The sequence below is a fragment of the Strongylocentrotus purpuratus genome, unplaced genomic scaffold (assembly GCF_000002235.5).
Source record: "Strongylocentrotus purpuratus isolate Spur 01 unplaced genomic scaffold, Spur_5.0 spur5_scaffold_9, whole genome shotgun sequence".
NCBI classification, from domain to species: domain Eukaryota; kingdom Metazoa; phylum Echinodermata; class Echinoidea; order Camarodonta; family Strongylocentrotidae; genus Strongylocentrotus; species Strongylocentrotus purpuratus.
The window spans coordinates 26,498,936-26,519,546 of NW_022145615.1; the positions used below are offsets into that span (position 1 = coordinate 26,498,936).

The 20,611-nt window shown below is 37.0% G+C and overlaps 1 protein-coding gene across 1 annotated transcript; it reads left to right on the forward strand.

The window, feature by feature from the left end:
• The first annotated feature begins 1,407 nt into the window (after positions 1–1,407).
• LOC594677 (lysosomal acid glucosylceramidase) lies at positions 1,408–15,378 on the forward strand. The gene is made up of 11 exons (XM_794110.5): positions 1,408–1,610; positions 2,730–2,821; positions 3,857–4,054; positions 7,276–7,428; positions 8,552–8,685; positions 10,102–10,274; positions 10,928–11,165; positions 11,921–12,127; positions 12,649–12,812; positions 14,685–14,804; positions 15,193–15,378. Exons 2-11 carry the CDS (start codon positions 2,746–2,748, stop codon positions 15,296–15,298), a joined length of 1,569 nt encoding a protein of 522 aa, XP_799203.3. The 5' UTR covers positions 1,408–1,610; positions 2,730–2,745; the 3' UTR covers positions 15,299–15,378.
• The last annotated feature ends 5,233 nt before the right edge of the window (positions 15,379–20,611 follow it).

A 20,611-nucleotide genomic window follows, 5' to 3' on the forward strand; every position in this document is an offset into this window, starting at 1 on the left:
ACTTTCTTAGAGACCGAATTTGCACATGAGTTACATCAATAGCCGGCAACGTATATCTGAGATATGAGTACAGTCTTTTTATAAGTATTATCATGAATTGCAACCAGAGGCGGCGCACCCACTTTTTCAAGTACCCCCAAAGTGCCCATTTTACATAAAAAAGTGGCCCTTGTATTTTGATTAATGCCCCTTTCCCTTAACAAGAAGTGCTCATTCTCCTTTTTATATGTGCCTCTCATAATAGTGCCCATTTTTATTTTGACATGCATGTATACCGGCCCCTTTTCCTAGCTTCGACAAGTTCCCTTTGCAATAATTAAGTGTCCATTTTCAATTCTCATAAGTGCCCCTTTTTAGGTACGAGAAGTGCCACTTCCCCTTTTAATAAGTGCCCTCATTGAAAAAAGAGCCCCCCCCGGGCCCCTTCTCATAAATGCCCGTTTTCACCTTTGATAAGCCCTATCAAAATCTGATAGATCCCCTATTCCTTTGCAATAAGTGTCCCTTTTCACCAGGGGCGGCGATGACAGGGGGGGGGGGGACAATGAAAACAACGATTGAGCATTAGATGATAGCTGCATAGTTTAAGGACTGCATTGTTTTGACAGGCATGGTCAAGATGTGTCTACTTTCGTGTTTCTCGAGATTTTGTTGTTGTTGTTACTCTACCATCATCACCATCACCATCATCATCACCATCACCACCCCCCCCCCCCCTGCGTACGCGCCTGGCAGCATGAGCTAAATCCATGATTTAATCTTTTTCAGAATCTGAGATAAAGTTACCGGATCCCTTTAAAGTGATGACCATCATACCAACACAGTAGTGCATGATGGGGGGTTTTAGGGTTTTTTTTTGGGGGGGGGGGGTTTACACACACAAAATTACCAAAGGGGGGGGGGGGGGGTTTAACCCCCCAAACCCCCCCCCCCCTGCGTACGCGCCTGGCAGCATGAGCTAAATCCATGATTTAATCTTTTTCAGAATCTGAGATAAAGTTACCGGATCCCTTTAAAGTGATGACCATCATACCAACACAGTAGTGCATGATGCTTAACCAGTATCTTGTACTAAAATGTCAAGAGGGTAATATTGAAATCATCCTGATAATGTAATATATCGCAATATTGAGGTATATACCAATACGTCTAACATTGTATATTTCGCTTTGAGGGATTTTCCCTTTTTGTAGGTGCATATATGCGGCTCTTTTGCCCAGAAAGTGCCCTTTTTTGTAGGTGTCCCCCACTTTAATTGGAAGACGCTTCGCCGCCCCTGATTGCAACTCTTTTTTCATAAGACGGGGCCCAGGTCTGGGCTCATTTGTGAACATTGGGTCTGTGTTTGCAGAGTAAGATTGAGCTCGACTTGTCGACTGCTGCCTCAGCATCCTTCCAGTATTTTTCGGTAATGGTAAAAGTAGATCATCACCTGATCGACTCAGTGTAGACACGTGATCACGAGCTCACATGTACTAGGTAAACAAACTATGACCTTCGAAGTTAGATTGCATGTTGATCACATCTGTAGTTGGATACTGATGATCTAGTAGTAGGTCCATCAATCCATTTCTATCATTTGTGGAATTCAAATCAAACTTCAAAGGAAGGTGAGTATCTGCCGTCATCTTGTGAGTTGTGAGTGAGAAATAAGGGTTCTTTATCTTTTGCAGTCTGCAGGGATTAGACTTTTGAGACTTCCAATCCGTCAGCGGAACGGTACCCGTGCTCCTCCTCTAGCTCCCCCACCTCCTACCTCCGCCAGCGCCACGCCCAGGGCAGGGCTAGGGAGCAAGACCACAGCAGAGTCAGCTCGGTTGCCATTGGCGTGTGCTAGCTAGCGATGCATGCTGTTATATGTAATGAACCTTCGCGACAAGATTTGTTTATTTCACTCATCATCAATATGATAAACAATAGGAAACTGCATAATTCGATTGCACATGATATATGTATTTGAATGTGAATTTTGTTTTTTAAAGAAGACTTGAATCTTAAACATAAAGTTTGACAATGATTTAGTAAAACGAGGAACGTAAATGAGTGGGGATCAAGAAAGAGATCTTGACTATTTGGGCCAATTTTTGTAAGAATTGTATTGGAATTCTTTGCATTTACAACACAATAAAGTAGATGAGGCAAGGCATGTCATGGGTTACAGAAAAAGTGGATAGAGAGAAGAGAGTGAAAAGGGGAATAAGCCCAGATGAAAGTTGAAGCTCCTCCATCTTCTTCTTCTTCTTCTTCTTCTTCTTCTTCTTCTTCTCCTTCTCCTTCTCCTCCTTCTCCTTCTCCTTCTCCTTCTCCTTCTCCTTCTCCTCCTCCTTTTCCTCCTCCTCCTCCTCCTCCTTCATCTTCCTCTTCGCCTTCCAGCTCTTTTCTTTTTGTCATTCTCCCCTTTTCCCTTCTCCTATTTTTCTTTCTTGTTTTTTCCCTTCTTTGTTCTTATTTTTTATCTTCTTCTCCCTCTTCCTCTTCTCCTCCTACCTCCTCCCCTTCTCCTTTGTTTTTATTTTTCTCTCTTCCTCTTCTTTTACCTCTCTTCCTTTTTTCTCCCCTTCTTTGTTTTCTCCTTTATTATTCTCCTTCTTTTCTCCTTCTCTTTCTTCCTGTTTTCCTTTATATTTCTTCTTCTTCTTTTTCTTCTGTTTCTTCTTTTTCTCCTTCTCCTTCTCTTTTTCCATTCTCCTGTCAATAATAATTGTAATTATTTCCCCTACTCTCCATAGATTTTGAGTGTTCACCATGGAAGCTTGTTCTTGTTTTACAACTAGCTGTGTGGTATTGCTCCTACTCGCCGTGCAGTTAACCACATGTACAAGTAAGTTTAATTTTGTGAATTTCCAATAATAATCATGCAGAACATATATTAAATTTAATTTCAAGGTAATTTGTCTTATCATACTATACATACTGTCACCCAAGTTATAACTTCATCCATTGGGAGCCAGATGGGTAGTAACTTTTATCTTTTATCGCATTTCTTGCTCTAAACAGATGATTGTAATAAAAGAGGACATTTTTCAATTTTAAAGTCATATTATTCATTTGATGTACTCTCAACCTGCTCGATAGTGAAAAGAATTAAAAATGTTGCTGTAGTGGATAATTTGATCTTGAGCTCAAGTAACAGAATTTCATTTTGTGATAAGCTACGACCCCATTCTGAATAGTTCGTCATGTAGAAGATGGGTTGTTTAGACCAGCAAACAAACTAAAGAAAACATTTGTGGGGAATCACTGCAATCATTACTCTTAAGACTGTGTAATGCACATTAGATGGAACTACTACTTGTAGTTTGTTTTCTTTTCTATTCATTTTCATTTTCTTGGAAAATTGCTTGTTAAAAATCTTTCATTTGTAATCTTGAACAATCAGTACCGGTATATATTTGTAATCCTGTGAGAATTTAGATTGGGGTATTACCAGAATTCTTAATTTCCTTTTATTTGTAATCTTGAACAATCAGTACCGGTATATATTTGTAATCCTTTGAGAATTTAGATTGGGGGTATTACCAGAATTCTTAATTTCCTTTTACTCAAGGCTCCACTCTTGCCTTTTTCTAGGGGTCGTGATAGGATATGTGGGGTCTGGACACATTGCACCCCAGTTAGCATTTAAAAATATGGGGAGTCCAAATGAGGACCCTTGCTAGTATTGAGCCCTGGGGCCAGTTTCTTGAAACAGTCATAAGTCTAAGTTCGTAGACATCCCATAAAAACGGATGTTAGTTCTATAACACACATTTCAATAGGATCAATAGGATTCCCAAGAAGTAAGACCTATGACTATTTCGAGAAACTGCCCCTTGCTTTCATTGCTTTATTTTTTTTTGACCCACACCCCCTTTAGCTGCCATACCATGTCACCAACAGCGCTTTCCTGGAGGGGACACATTTGTGTGCGTCTGTAACTCCACCTACTGTGATACTGTAGAGGATTATGAGCCGATGCAGTCTGGCCACTTCACGGTATACACCTCCAGCAATACAACGGGAGATCGTCTAACCAAGAGGGTGTATCCCATCTCAACGACATCAAATTCTACAGGTTAGTTACAGATCCAAGAAGAGGGGGTGGGGGGGGGGGAGGCATTACATGTGGGCACCCTCCCCCTCCTCACCCCAACTTCAGTACACATTAAGTAGGCCGACAAAATGAAAATTTGTTTCAAGCAAGGCTAAACTTTAGAATGAAACATAAATTTATACCAGTGCTTTTCTGTATTCAAAGCTGGACTGCACTACTTGTAGCTACTTGCGCCCTCTAGCAAACGATGCCGAAGTGATACCCGTTGGTCCTCCATCATCCCCTTTTTCTTATGTTAATTGAGACTGATTTGATGAGATAACCACCTCTCAGTGAACATTAAGGGAGGTCTAATCCCTCCTGGCCAAACTAGTGCAGACAGGATTAAATGGTGGTAAGATAAGTTGGCTTCCTCTTGAACAATAAGTTGTCATGTGAGTGAGCTTGGTTGATGTCCCTGTCTCAAAATTGATTTAGCAAAGATTTTGAAGATAACTTTAGGACCACACTTGAGGAAAAGATAACCTACTTGTAATATCAATCACCCATAGTTGCATTGATAAAAATCAAATTAAAAGGTCACAATACAATGCTTACAACAGATTCTTAATCAAGGGCATCATAATTACACACTGATCAAGGTGCACAGTTCTTACTAGATTACAATTTTAGATTTGTTTGCTCTGAAATTCAAGAATGAAAATATCTGATTCAGCAAATATTTGTTGCTTTTTGTTCAAATTATGCCCTTATACACATGTATATATATATATATATATATATATATATATATATATATATATATATATATTCATTTAACCTCATTAGACCTCATTGTCAACAACTCAACATTTAACTAATTATTATTACTATCATGTATTAATAACAAGTTAATGTTCAATTTATTATTTCTATGCTGTTAAAGGAGTTCTTTAATATTGGGCTGTTAATGGGTGGATATAGACCGTGGGCCGAGCGCGATTTTCCTTCCAGTTCGTTGCATAGATTCCGGTACAAGATTTAGATAATGTTAATAAAAAGATAAAAATACACAAATCCCAAATCAGCTTATTCCTGCGAATGAGTCCTTGTCGTTCATATAAAACATAAGTTTAATTGACAAGTTATTTAAGAGAAATGTGCGTGAACGAGACCGCCAACTCTCCGTTCGTACACGTGTATAAACTCACCGTGCGACGAGAGTGAAACAGCACATTCTCCGTCTCCGTCGTACGAAGAAATTATGTAATCCATTCGAATATTTCCCAAAGCCAATCACATTTGCTGATGTAAATAATATGATTTTGCAAATATTAACTGCGAAAACTAATGAAAACCTCGTCAGGGTGAAAATATTTCGAAAATGAGGGGTCATAGCTACCATGAAACAGACGAGAAATAGCGCGTTGCCAATTTGATATTATTGTAAGGATCGTATGCAATTCTCTTGAATGTACACTGATCTGTGTAGAGATCAGTGGCTCCGTACTGACAAGACTCGAGTAAGTATTGTGTAATTAAAACTTTTGATGAAAAAATTTCTTGTATTAGCGATGCAATGGTAGTTTAAGAATAGACCTACAGAATTAGAGTCCCTAAATATTCATTGTAATTATAAAATAAGATATACGTCTTTTTTTTTTCCATTCCTGTAGTAGTTTTTACATGTTTTCAAATGTTTGATTTTTTTTTTTTTGGGGGGGGGGGGGGGGGGGACACGCTTAATAAGGTATACGGGATGTGGGTGACTTTTCTTTCCTGGAGGAAGAAATATGACAATGTTTATTCAAAATTACACTGCATTCACTGGCTTAAAAATTGATAACAGATACTTGCTGAGGTATATATGTGAAGTGTACAGAATGATATATTATAGAATTATATTTATATATTTTGGGTTAAGTGGAAGCTTTTGCGTACTGACATTAATCTTCCATTTCACATTCTCATCCAGTAAATGGTTCTTCACACATTCATGCAGATGGGCATTCCGTTCATCAAAACATAACAAACTATAATAACATCACATGATTTCAAAATCCAGACGACATAAAATTATACATCATCATTCTGTACACTTCACATATAATACCTCAGCATGTATATGTTATCAATTTTTAAGCCAGTGAATGCAGTGTAATTTTGAATAAACATTGTCATTTTTCTTCCTCCAGGAAAGAAAAGTCACCCACATCCCGTATACCTTATTAAGCGTGCCCCCCCCCCCCCAAAAAAAAAAAAAAATCAAACATTTGAAAACATGTAAAAACTACTACAAGACTGGAAATACAAAAAGACATATATCTTTTTTTATAATTACAAAGTTAGGGACTCTAATTCTGTAGGCCTATTCTCAAACTACCATTGCATTAATTGCTAATACAAGAAATGTTTTCATCAAAAGTTTTAATTACACAAAACTTACTCGAGTCTTGTCAGTACGGAGCCACTGATCTCTACACAGATCAGTGTACATTCAAGAGAATTGCATACGATCCTTACAATAATATCAAATTGGCAACGCGCTATTTCTCGTCTGTTTCATGGTAGCTATGACCCCTCATTTTCGAAATATTTTCACCCTGACGAGGTTTTCATTAGTTTTCGCAGTTCATATTTGCAAAATCATATTATTCACATCAGCAAATGTGATTGGCTTTGTGAAATATTCGAATGGATTACATAATTTCTTCGTACGACGGAGACGGAGAATGTGCTGTTTCACTCTCGTCGCACGGTGAGTTTATACACGTGTACGAACGGAGAGTTGGCGGTCTCGTTCACGCACATTTCTCTTAAATAACTTGTCAATGAAACTTATGTTTTATACGAACGACAAGGACTCATTCGCAGGAATAAGCTGATTTGGGACTTGTGTATTTTTATCCTAATTTCTGGTTACCAAAAACTATGTACCACAAAGTCAGTCCAAAAAAAGAAAACTAAGCCCTAAAATTGCGCTCGGCCCACGGTCTAATATGAACAAATGAGAAATAACCTTTCTAACATATACATGCTAATTTTATTAATCTGTTAATTTCATCTTTGAATGTATTCTCGCAAGCATTATGTAATAATTGTTTTAGCCTCAACTATTGTGTTTCTGTACCCCTTTTACATTTTAGGTCGAAAGTGCACATAAATTTGCTATGTATTTCATGTGCTTTCATTGTAAACTGAATATGCAATTTTAAGTAGTCTCAATAAACCATCAAATTAAAAATGATTGAATTATTCTGCAGGTTCCACCGTTACCATCAAGATTGACAAGGCCACCAGATACCAGTCAGTCATTGGATTCGGTGGATGTACCACTGATGCTGCAACAATCAATGCATTCAGCCTCTCCAACAGTTCCAGACATAACCTCATGAAGTCTTACTTCTCCCAGGATGGTAAGAACCGGTGATGGAGAGCTTGATGACGGACTTGGGCTCAAGGATAATAATAACAAGGATAATTATAATATCAATAATGTCAACTTATAAAGGGCACATATCCATTCTAAAAGACTGCTCAAGGTACTCTGTACAGTATCAAAATATTTATACAATATTAAAATTACGACATAAACAGATGGTGCTTAATTTTCTTCTTAAAAGGATGGGTTTCCTTGCCTAAGTTATCTTGGCCTTGGAATTACATCGCTGTGACTCAGACTCATTTTCAGACTTGGACTCAACCCCTCTGTCCTCAGCGGGCTGAGAAATAGGTCAGAGCCCCAATACTCTGACATATCCTGTCAGAACTGAGTGTCTTTTTTTATAAAATAAAATAAATAAATAATACAAATAATAATAATACAAAAATTGAAAATAAAAATAAATAAATATTTTGGGGTAATGGGCTTTTCTTGATTTCAAGGCTACTTTTTTCTTCTTTTTCTTTTTTTCTTTTTCAGCTATATATCTTGGAAAACAGGGAAACCCTAAGAAATGAGTTCCTTAGTTTCCAGTCACAGAAAAGTCAGTATAAAGTCAAGAGAACATGAAAATATCACTCCAATCTGGGAAAAAAATCAGGGAAATTTGTATTATTATATTTGTCTTCTGTCATAAAGGTTATCCACTGGATAAGTGGTGACTTTTCTTATGTAATGGCTCCTGTGCACTGAATCCGAATCAGACTTGGGTTCTGTTCATGCATGCTACAAGAAGTTACAAGACACTTTCACCTTCATGTACAGTGTATTTAAACTTGAATTTTATCTGTACAGAATACAAAAACTGATATATACATTGTCATGGAACCAATTCATTCAGACCATAATAATATTTTTGATCTCTCCCCTTGAAAGGCTCATCCGAATATGAAGGATTTTTTCTTCTTCAATTTATCAATATATGGCAACTGCCCGCAGCATCCTACCTGTGTATTCACTGAGCTCTGTGTTATAAGTTACAGAAATGTAAAGCATATTACACTTCTGTCATCCTAAAGAAGACTGCCGCGGTTTAATGCGTCATATCTGAACAAGGCTCAAAGAAGTAGTTTCTTCTCTGGTTGTGTTGCATACAGGTATTGAGTACACCTTAAGCCGTGTACCTATAGGCTGTACTGACCTATCCACTCACTACTACTCCTACGATGATCATCCTGGGGACTTTAATCTTGACAACTTCTCTCTAGCTACAGAGGATTTCAAGTATAAGGTGGGGGATCTCTCGGTGTGAAGGTGTTGTGCTATTGTTGTGTTAATTGGGATCGGATTTAATGATGAGGAGTTTATAAATGAAGCAACTGAATACAAGTTCTTTATACAGTTCAAATATGATGCATTTATTCGGCAGAGTGCAACAATCCTCAATGCAATTACATTGTATATAATTTAGATTACACGTAGTATATGTTCAGCAGTTGATGGTTGAAATCAAAGTCCCTTCGATTAGAAAACTTTACAAGGGAAGTTTTTGGGGAGAGAAAAAATGTTGGGATGGGTGACTTAAACATGCTTATGGTCAGGGTTGCTATGGTATTATGGGGAGTGGCAATGAAGAGGTGCAAGTGAGTGGGGTTTGGGCCTGTGAGTCGTAGTTCTAGGAATGTGGTTCGATCCTTAAAGTTAACTCTGGGGTGGTCATTAATGGTCAAATGTTTATAATGAAAAGATAATGGGGGGGGGGGGGTCAGTTTTAGATCATGGGTGTGGGATAAAGGTGAATGACTGAAGGAAGATAGGAGTGATACGTGTACTACATAACAGTATAGTGGTTCATTCACTAGACTCTCAATTTAAAGGTTGAAGGTTCAAATTCCAGCCTAGCACTAACATCTGTTGTCTAAACATTGATCTATGTTTGCCACTCTCCACACAGGTTAAATGCGTACCCAATATGCTAGAGCACTAGATATTCAGTTTTTTGCTATGACTTGGGTAATAATGTAATAATGGAGTGCCAGAAGTGTCACAGTATGATGGAAATGTCTACTACACAAGAAGTCACTCTCTGGAATTTAAAAAAAATAATACAACAATACAAATATTTTGGGTGATTGGTATACTTTAAAGATCTATACAACATAAAGAGTTTATTTTTAAATTTCATCACGTTAGACTCCATTTCAACCGCGACAACGATCATTTAATATTGTAAATTGCATATGCTTCCAATACATTCTATTGAACCAAATTCATGACCCCATACCAAAACTTTGTCTTTAAGGAAAAAAAATAATCAAGAAATCATCTGAAATGAGGGTGTATAAAGAAAGGCCTTTTACAAATTACCGGTATGCATTACATAATGCAAAGAAATTTCATATTTATGAAAACAGAAGACTCTTCCTCCTTTTCAGCCTTTTTTATGTCTCATGTGTGGTGATATTTTAAGCCATGAAAGGTATTGTCCTTTGTTGAGTCTGTTCTGATTGACACTCTGTTTTATGCTGTGTAGAGTATTTTTTTTGCATTTGCTGTAAGAATACTTTTTTTGAGTTAAATTTGCAAATCCTTCAGCATTTATCATCATTCTACTCCCACCCCCCTCTTTTTGTATGACTTTGGCTAATCCACAAATATTTCATATTCGTTTGATTGTGAATTCTTTGTCTTTCTTGTGTGTCTGTAGATCCCCTTCATTCAAGAAGCCATGTCCGTGTCTCGTCGTGGTATCAAGCTCTTTGGTAGCCCCTGGACCCCACCCATATGGATGAAGACTAATAACAACTATAAAGGACCGGGACAGATCTTTGGCAATCCGGGAGAGAAATACTACAAGACATGGGCAAACTATTTTATCAGGTAGGAGGCTTTTTTATCTTGAGAAGGGATGCAGATGAAAACCTAAGTTCATTGTGAAGCAAGAGCTAGATTCAAAATATGAGTCAAAAGTGTTCAACGTGACATATCTGAGTTTTAGGTAATATAAAGCCTACTCAATGTACAGTGCATTGTCCAGCTCCATGTCTAAGGATGTGGTTCTACCTTAAGATAAAAAACACCAGACATACACTGTACAGATCTCGCGAGCGAGTGAAGCAAGAGAGTGACATTTCAGATAGTTCCTGTAAGAACTCGTAGTGAATCAGTGGCTGCTTGATTACCAACAGAATCCTCCTTTGATCTTTGACATGGAATATACTGTAATGTAGTTGGAAAGCCCATTGGGAAGATCTATTGTGTATTTATTTATTTATTTATTTATTTGTTGTATTAATTTTACAGGGTAGCATTGTCAGTTACAAAACTGCTTTCCACTTTGGCTCGTTTGGCCTAGACAATAATATAGTAACAGATTAAATAACTAAAATGATTAATGATTATTGGCAAACTAAGAATAATATGTCAATATTGAAGGGGAATTCAAAGCCTTTTGTTTAAAATTACAAAAAAGCAAAAATAAAACAAAAACAAAGACAAACAAACAACTACACAATGGTATGTGTTTGTCCTAGGTTTTTTGAGGAGTACAGGAAGCACAACGTGACCTTCTGGGGCGTGACGGTGGAGAACGAACCAATGGCAGGTGGCATCAACAATTACAAGACCCCCTCCTGTTACTTCACCCCCGAGATGGAGAGGGACTTCATCAAGCTCGACCTGGGACCTGCCCTACACGCCAACGGCTTTGGTGACCTGGAGCTGATGATGCTGGATGAGCAGAGGTATGAATTACCTGGCTGGCCTGAAGTTGTAAGTATGGCTTAAACCACCAACTGATTGGGCCATATATGTAACTTAAAGACGTGGAAGTCCCTTAATAGGCTTCGCACAGGGGTGGGGCGATGCAAATACAACATGCATAAATGGGGATACAATGATGACACATACACCGAATGCGAGTGTGGAACATCTGTGCAATCTATGTCACTCTTATTAAGATTCCCACTCCTAGTTGACCATACAATGCTGCCTGGAAGACCTAGTGGCAGCAAATGAGAAGGCTCTTCAGTGTGCAAGAGCCTGGCAGAACATTTGAGATCAGATGATGGACATGAAAGAAGAACTGATTGGGAATGCTTTTATCTGGGTTTTGTGTGAAGGCAGTATATACCTCATGTCATCTGAAATTCAATAATAAACTTGCCTATCATGAGCGGTTAAAGGGAATAGGTAACGTCTCAGATTCTGAAACAAAATTCTGGATTTACATGTAGCTAATGCTGCAATGATAATTATAAACCTTTAGGTCAGTCAAGCCATCTGATTATCAAGATATTTGCGTTTTCCTTACGGTTTTTATAACACTACAGTCTATTGGGGAAAATGAGTATGTTAAAACCTGTCACTCAAAGATTTTTACTTTTTTCAGGCACTTTAGGGCTTCAATAGTACACCATATCACAGAAACTGATAACACGTAGGGCCATGCATCTCAGATTTAACTTTTTAAAATGGTACCTTTAATCCTTTATCAAAACCTTTTCCTCCCTATTTTATACATGTAGGTGCTGACTGATGCAGATGCCAGGTCTTACGTGTCTGGCATTGGTATCCATTGGTACTGGGACAAGGAAACGCCCCTTCTCAAGCTCGACCTGACGCACATGTACTTTCCAGACTTCTTCATGCTGTACACAGAGGCCTGCAACGGGAGACCAGCAACCCTGGGCTTATGGGCGGAAGGAGAGAGCTACAGCCAAAGCATCATGGAGGTAAGAATCGTATGTCGAGAAAGGTAGTTTTGTACGGTCACTCCAGGGGGGTGTTTCACAAAGACTAAGATCGACTTTAAGTTGGAATTAACTATGGCAGGCCGTTCATGCCACTAGTTCCTCTAACCATTCCTGGCATTGATTTCTCAGTTCTAACCTAAGAGCGAATCGTGACCGAAACCCTAACCATCTATCTTTTGTTTGTGATGAAATATTATGATTGATATACTATTAAGTGATAGGAGGCTGCAATCTACAAGCCCAGCTTTTCAGCAGTCCTCTTCATGACCAACCTGTATTATTTGCCTGTTGTACGCAGTGCATGGACCAATTACAAATATATTTTTAAGTTTCATTGTTTTACTATGTACAATGCAATCCCATGTATTTTATATTGTTAGAAATTGAAATAAACGAAAAGAAAAAAATGAAATGAAAAAAATAAAGCTGAAGCAATTGTCACTGCATGAAGAAAGTTTGGAGCTCCTGTATCATATGACTATCCCTGCTTTATCTGACAGAACATGAATCACTGGGTGTCTGGTTGGACGGACTGGGATATGGCTCTCAATCTCGAAGGCGGACCATCCTTCACCGGAAACCTTCTCAATGCTCCTATCATCGTGGATGCGGAGAAAGACGTCTTCTACAAGCAACCCATGTTCTACCATCTGGGTCACTTCAGGTATGGACGTTTCCCTTTGTGCTAGCTAGTCTCGGTTCTGGTTTGGGGGCTCTTTGCGATGTGCCCCGTTTGACATATGTCTTTTTTATCCATTTATTTCATTAAAAAAATGAATTATGATCAACTATTGTGGTGATACCAGGCCTGATAATTACTGATACCCATTTTTTCCCCCCTCAATTCCCCCTCCCCCCCCCCAATTTTTTCTTCCCCCCATTTTTTCACGATTTTTTTATCTGCCCGATTTTACCCCTATTTTCCCTATTTTTATTATCTTATTTCTTATTATCCCCATAATCAATTTTTAATTTGTGAAAAAAATATGACCTTAAAGTGAGAAATCTTTCAGTTATGGCTAAGGCGAGGCGTCAAAAATATCGATCCCAGCAGGCTGCCGCCTCACGTATTGGCGCATCGAGGCTGCAATTACGGCCGAAGCCTGGCTGGGGCAATTATTTTTCACTTATTAGCCCAGCCGGCTTGCGCCAGGCTGGGATCTGAGGCTCGGTTTCCATTCGAAAGGCGGCAGCCGGCGCATGCTTTTGAATGCCATTTCCTACCGCCAGCGGTAGCCGGCTGAGCTAATTTAAAAAATGCAGCCAGGACGCACAAGTACAGTTAGCTGCCGCTTGCTGGTATATTTATTTTTGACGCCTCGCCTAAATTAAAGAAATCTGATTGGAAAACAACATTTTGCCTGTCCCAGCTTCTAAGGAAATTTATGTACATGTATGCCGGTAACCATGAAGTAAAAAGTCTTTTATTCATGGATTAATTGAAGAAATTGGATTGGAAGAAAAAATGTTTTGCCTTGCCCAACTCCTAACGACAGGCATGTATGACTATGAAATGAGAATTCTTTCAGTTGTGGGTTAAATTTACGAAATTGAACTGTAAAAAGAAAAACATCTTGCCTTACCCAATTCCCAAGCATGCTTGTATATTTTTTTACCATAAAGCAAGAAATCTGTCAGTCATGGCTAAAATGAAGAAATTTGATTCAAATAAACATCTTGCCTTGCCTAAGTATGTACACTTTAATACATGTATGTCCATGAAGTGAGAATTCTTTCGGTCAAGGAAACGCAATTCAATTGGGGAAAAAACATCTTGCCTCATCCAGCTCCTAATAATTATATATACATGTATGACCATGAACTGCATGAATTGTAAAGTCATTTGAGAGGATACAAGTTCAAATAACCTTCATATGATCAGGAGTATAATCCCAGTGGCTGGTTATTTCTTTCCACCTGTTGACTACCGAGTGCTCTCATTGCCATAGACTTAATACAGGGGCCACCCGTTTCCAGTTGGCAATGGGTAAATAATTTGTTGAATGTCAAGAAACAGGAAATGTATTCTTTCCTCCCAAGATTATGATTAGGTGATGGTAATCTTAAAAGGAAAAGGTAACCAATTAAATCAGGCTTTCTGCTAATGTTCAGTTAATAACAACTACATTATTCATATCCCTTGTAAATTTGATGTTTTTTTTGGTGTTCTTTGTAACTCAAGAATGAAAGTTGGACTGGTTCAATCATTAAGTATCATTTAATATCACCAGTATGAAGATCATCACTTATTAATGATACAGTCAAACCTGCTTTAGTGACCACCTATCTACAAAGAACGAATGTCTACAACAAGCACATTTTTTGTTTGATTGTTTCCCTTGAAAAAGGTTTTTTCATTGAAACATGTACTAAAGGAACCTGTCTACAAAGACCACTTTTTGTGTTTCCCTTGGGCGGTCGCTGTAGACAGGTTTGAATATATCTGGGTATGTTTTATTCTTTATCAAAGTACTTCACATCCCTACACTCTACATAATTTAGAATTCTTTCCTTTATCCGTTTTCTTCTATTTTAGCAAATTTATTGTTCCTGACTCTCACCGTATACCCCACACCGTGGATTCAGACACTAAGTTACTGAGTATTGCTTTCCAGCTACCAGATCAACACACCTATGCAATCGTCCTTCTAAATAAGTAAGTGGTATCTTAGGATATGGTAATCAGAGAGAAATAATGATCTATTGTTGGGGGTGTGGGTTAGGGTTAAGGGGGAGGGGGACCCAACACCCGGCAGGATGGCCTTCAGTTTGATTCAAGATGTATTGCTGTAGCTGTACTTGAATATTGGTGTATGTATAGACATTTAAATTTGAATTGCTCCACAGTAAAAACTTACAAAGCCTGCTTTCGACCAAGTCTGTGTGATAATGTCAAATCATCATGCAGTAATTACATGTGTATTTAGAATAGATACACTTATCACAACATGAAGTTAGTCTCTTGTTTCAGCCCATCTATCATTCTCCCTTTTTTGTGTGATTACATAATATTTATGATGTGTGTATGTGTTCTAATATTTTAGGGAGGACCAAGCCGTGGATGTGACTATATCGGACCCTGATGTGGGTTATATCAATGCTAGGATACCAGCCGAATCTATTCAGACCTACCTCTGGACAGACAAGTAAAATCGTTCCAGGGGGTGTTTCATAAAGATCTTAAGTTGAACTTATCTCTAAGTTGGACCTAACAAATATGGAAAGTCGTTAGCATCCTTGAAAATATTTTGTATAAGTTATTTTAAAAGGCATAACAAAATGTTGACTCAAATCATTCATATTTTCTATTATCATGGAAGATTTCATGTTTTTGATGTGGAAATTATGAAAAGTCTACAATACTTCAATTTTTGCTTTTAAATATATTTCATTATGGCTCTCCATATTATTTAAGTCCAACTTAGAGTTAAGTTTAATTTGGGATCTTTGCTGGGGGGTGTGTTTCATAAAGCTATGCGTAAAGTTACGCATGACTTTACAAATGACTTGAATATGAGGAGCTAAATGGGATTCTCAAATCCTTTTAATTGCATAAGCTAAAGTTGAAATATGCAGATGTAGATCCTTATCATTATTAACAAAATGCAAAGTGTACTTTTGGCTTCAATTTAATTGAGATTATGGGAATACAGTCACACTTTGTGAACATGTCAGAAAAACCTTTGGGCATCCCATTTGGCTCTTCATATTCAAATTATTTGTAAAGTCATTCGTAACTTTACGCACAGCTTTACAAAACAACTCTCAGGATGAAGCAGCTTTCAAACATGAAATTGTAGAAAACACTGCTGCAAAATGTAATGAGTTATTAAAATGAAGTGCACTTCACGTTTCTGTGTCTTATTATACACAGATAAGTAAGTCTGCAAGCTCAGACTCTAATTTGACCCTCTTCTATGGTTCCTAGTGCTTTGAGAAGAGTCTAGCTCTGCCAGTCTCTGGCTTTTTTCATAGCAGCTAAATTACAGTGCCTATGCAGTATGATGTCAGCCTAGTCTCACAGTGCAGACACTGTTCTGTACAATTAAAGAATGGAAGTGGAAGAATTGCCCAAATACATCCAAATATTTCCTAGTTAAGAACAAAAATGAATAATTAAAATTGAGATGGAATGTTTTCAGCTTCATGTATTCAAGGTTCCCTGTAGTCAAGATGAAAATATTCTTTCTTTTCAACTTGACAAAATATTGAATTTATGATAATTGGAAAACTATTTAGCTGGTGTTAGGCCAATCTTCTTCTCCCGTTCTTAATAGATTTCCATACTTTCATGCTGTAAATAAAATGTTTGATCATAAAAGAAATGTATTATATCATTGTGCAATCACATTGTAATCCAGTGAATATGGTGTTGCCACATCGTCGCCGTTTTCACGAACCGGCACAGCCCAACGCGCAACGAAATAAGTACATTCTGAGAAAAACGCGTTTTACGTTTAGCCCGTTTTGAATTCGCCAGAAACATACCTTATGTCAAATTTTATATCACAAAATACATATCAATGAAAGGAAAATATTCTGTATTTTCTATACATTCCATTTGTTAAGCATAATGACAATTACTATTAATATTACGAAGCTTTGGACTCTCGTGCCGGTTCGTGAAAATATTATTTTGCTGTTTACGTAGCAAAAATATTTTCACGAACCGGCACAAGCCACTGTGTCGTTTTTCCTATGTAACTTTACGCGCAAGACAAAAGCGCTCGCGCTGTCTTAGCGCGTATTTTATTTTCACGAACCGGCACAAGCGCCTGTGTCGCGTCGTCTAGGTCTTGTAAGCGCAAAGATATTTTCACGAACCGGCACAGCCCATTGACTTATAACGGCGCGTGCCGGTTCGTGAAAATATGAATCGTGCTTTTTGGCTCGTGTGTCGTTTTTGTCATTTGTGTAACCATGGATATCTCAAAAACTGAACCACTGGAGAATTTTCACTTCAAACTTAGTGATAGTGTGTATCACTATAGGAAAACAATCTGATTACATTTTGGAGCACGTAGGTCAAAGGTCAAGGGTCATAGAGGTCAACTTATGAAATTCCATACATTGAGATTGTTATCAAGATATCTCAAGAACCACTGGAGATGTAAAAACTTCAAACTTAAGGATAGTATGTATCACCATAGGAAGACAATCTGATTAGATTTTGGAGCACGTAGGTCAAAGGTCAAGGGTCACAGAAGTCAACTTATGAAATTCCATATATTGAGATTGTTATCATAATATCTCAAGAACCACTGGAGATTTAAACTTCAAACTTAATGATAGTGTGTATCACCATAGGAAGACAATCTGATTAGATTTTGGAGCACGTAGGTCAAAGGTCAAGGGTCACAGAGGTCAACTTATGAAATTCCATACATTGAGATCGTTATCGCGATATCTCAAGAACCACTGGAGAATTTTCACTTCAAACTTAATGATAGTACATGTATGTATCACCATATCATAATATCTCAAGAATTACCACTGGAGATTTAAACTTCAAACTTAATGATAGTGTGTATCACCATAGGAAGACAATCTGATTAGATTTTGGAGCACGTAGGTCAAAGGTCAAGGGTCACAGAGGTCAACTTATGAAATTCCATACATTGAGATTGTTATCATGATATCTCAAGAACCACTGGAGATTTAAACTCCAAACTTGTTTAAATTGCTCTATGGCGGAGGCATCATTTTCGACTGCGCGCAGTCAAAATTCCATCTAGTTTTAAATATTGTATGTAATGCTACACTGTATGAAATATGTTTTTATATCATTTTATATATTAATTTTATATATTCATTGTGGAATAATAGACCAACAAATATATGTACCAAAGAATAGAAGGATGATAAAATTCAAAATGGTGAAATGGTGAAATGAGGGTAGAATGAAACATATACATTTTATATATCTATGTATAGGGGTTTGCTTAATGGGCCTCTAAATATCAATTATGCTCCCCTCCCCTTCTAAACAAAAAAAGTTTAAAGAGATATTTAAAATGGGGCATTATGTTTTATGTGCATAAGGCTACCCCCAAATGTTCAATTCAGACCCTATGGTGAAAAGTAATTGTGTATTCATATTCAGCTTTAATTGCTTTTTAATTTTTGATTGATTTGGTTTTAGACCATCTACATCCTCCATAAGCCTGAGCAATTTGTATGATCTTAAAATATTGGAGTAAAATAACAAATCAATGTGAACATTTTTGACAATAATTGTGTAACAGATACATTTGAATGGTAAATGACTAAATGTAATATATTTGAATGTGAATGGTATATATTTGCAACTCTAATGGCTTGTAAATTCTCATTGTATTTAGGAACAAGCACTGTGCAATCATGTGATATTTCCATTACCAAAGGATATAAATAAAAATATTACAATGCAAATAACTTATTTTTTTGCTTCTTCCTTGACTTTCTCCCTGTCCAGACTTGTATGGTATTTTCAGATCATAGCACATTCAATTCTACACATATTGGGTAGATGCGATTAAATTAGAAAATATCTGGACCAGAAAGCTATAGATTGTGTGTAATTGGGTTTTTACAGACGTGTATCAATCAGATATGATTATTTATGTCTGGGGACCGACCTTTTAACGTCATCATCCAAACGATGAGACTCGATTTCAAACCAGGGGTACCTGACTAAGCGAACTTACCCTTAGACCAACTCACATCTCTTGATGATGAGAGAAACTAGTTCATTCTTTTATTTCAAGTCATTTAGATCTGAACTTCACTGATTACCTATAAGATGTATGATTTAATATAAACTACTTTACTGATATTCAATTGTATACATGGTATACCCGTTTATCTTTGTGAACTCATCTATGTGAACGCACCGCATTCTCTGTTCAAATTAAACAAATCTGCTCTCAAATTTCAGTATAGACCAATTCATATGAGAATAGGGCATTCAAAAAGAACTTTGGAATAAACTCCCACAAGAATAAAAAATCACTTTGTTGGATTAATTTAAATCCATGCTGAAAATGCAATCGTTCTTCAATGTGTGTGTAATCGAAGTTTCTGTGACATACCGGTATACTGTATGCAATGATGTTTTAACACGCAAAGAGACCATGTCGGAATTATGCAAAGCAATCAACAATTATAATATCATCATTAAGCTCACCATTACACTCCCTTTGTACTCGCTATCAAAGCACTCAAATACACCCATCTTTTAAAACAAGCCAGACAGAAGATGTGAAATATTTCATATATGAAGTTTGCTTCAAGATTTAATCTCCTACATGTATCAACTCCTACTTGACTTTCCATTATGTACAAATCATTTGGTCACAAAAGCATGATTCAAGAATCTACATGAGGATGAACTTCAAAATTATACACAAATTCCATTGATCACTTTCAAAGTTAATCATCAAGAACATTTGAACAGTTAAAAGAGTTATTCAGATAAGAATTGTCTATGGACATACAGACAGTTTACTGATGCACCGTTACAGACAAATTAAATATATCGCCAAAAGCAGCATGCGTAATAGTATGTCAATATCAATAACCTCGTCATTCTTATACATATTAAACTGAATAGTGAAATAATTTATTTGTAGGCACTTTTCAAAGACACATGCATTAAATATCGTGAATGATGAAACTGGCCTAATGATTGTTGTATGAATCACATTTTCTACATTTTCTTCCCCCTTTGTTTATTCCTGGTCAAACCACATAAGAATCAAAAGAAAACTTCCTTTTCCGATCTGGAATATACCTTTGGACTAGTCCAAGGTACGTCAATGACCAGTCACAGATTTAACTTTACTTTGTATCGTATGGGACACAAAATAACAAAATCTCTTCAACTTGCTCATATTAAAAAAAAATAGTTATTGACCTGAGATGAAAATTGCATAAATGATACCGACAATGTATATATTATTTCTCAATGTACCTGATACCCTGCTTAAGGCCTAAAAAAAAGAAGATGTTGTATTGCTCTTTAGGTGAATAACATGGGTTGGCCATTTGGAAATCTTTGGGCTGATAATTCTCAGTTTTGAATGCTTTAATATTTTTTCTCTCTAAAAAAAAACAACGGTAAAAAAAAAAAAATCTTTAAAAAAAAGCTGACTGTAGATTTCAAGATTTTTAGGTCGGTTGCAAAGGGCAATACAACATCTTTTTTTTTTAGGCCTAATATATCTATAACTACATGATCAACAATTAACATGCTATAAACTTGAGTAGCTGAAGGATATCTCCCACAATCATGCAAGCAAAAAAACAAAAAACAAATTAGTATTTACTCACATTAAAAAAAAAAAAAAATTCCATTTCATAGAACACATGTGATATAGCGGGTCCTGTATGTATAGTTTTGATAAACCCTCAAAAAAATTTCATCAGAATTTACTTTTTTAAAGTTATGTCTACTAGTAGTAATAAGCTACTTTGATATTTTTC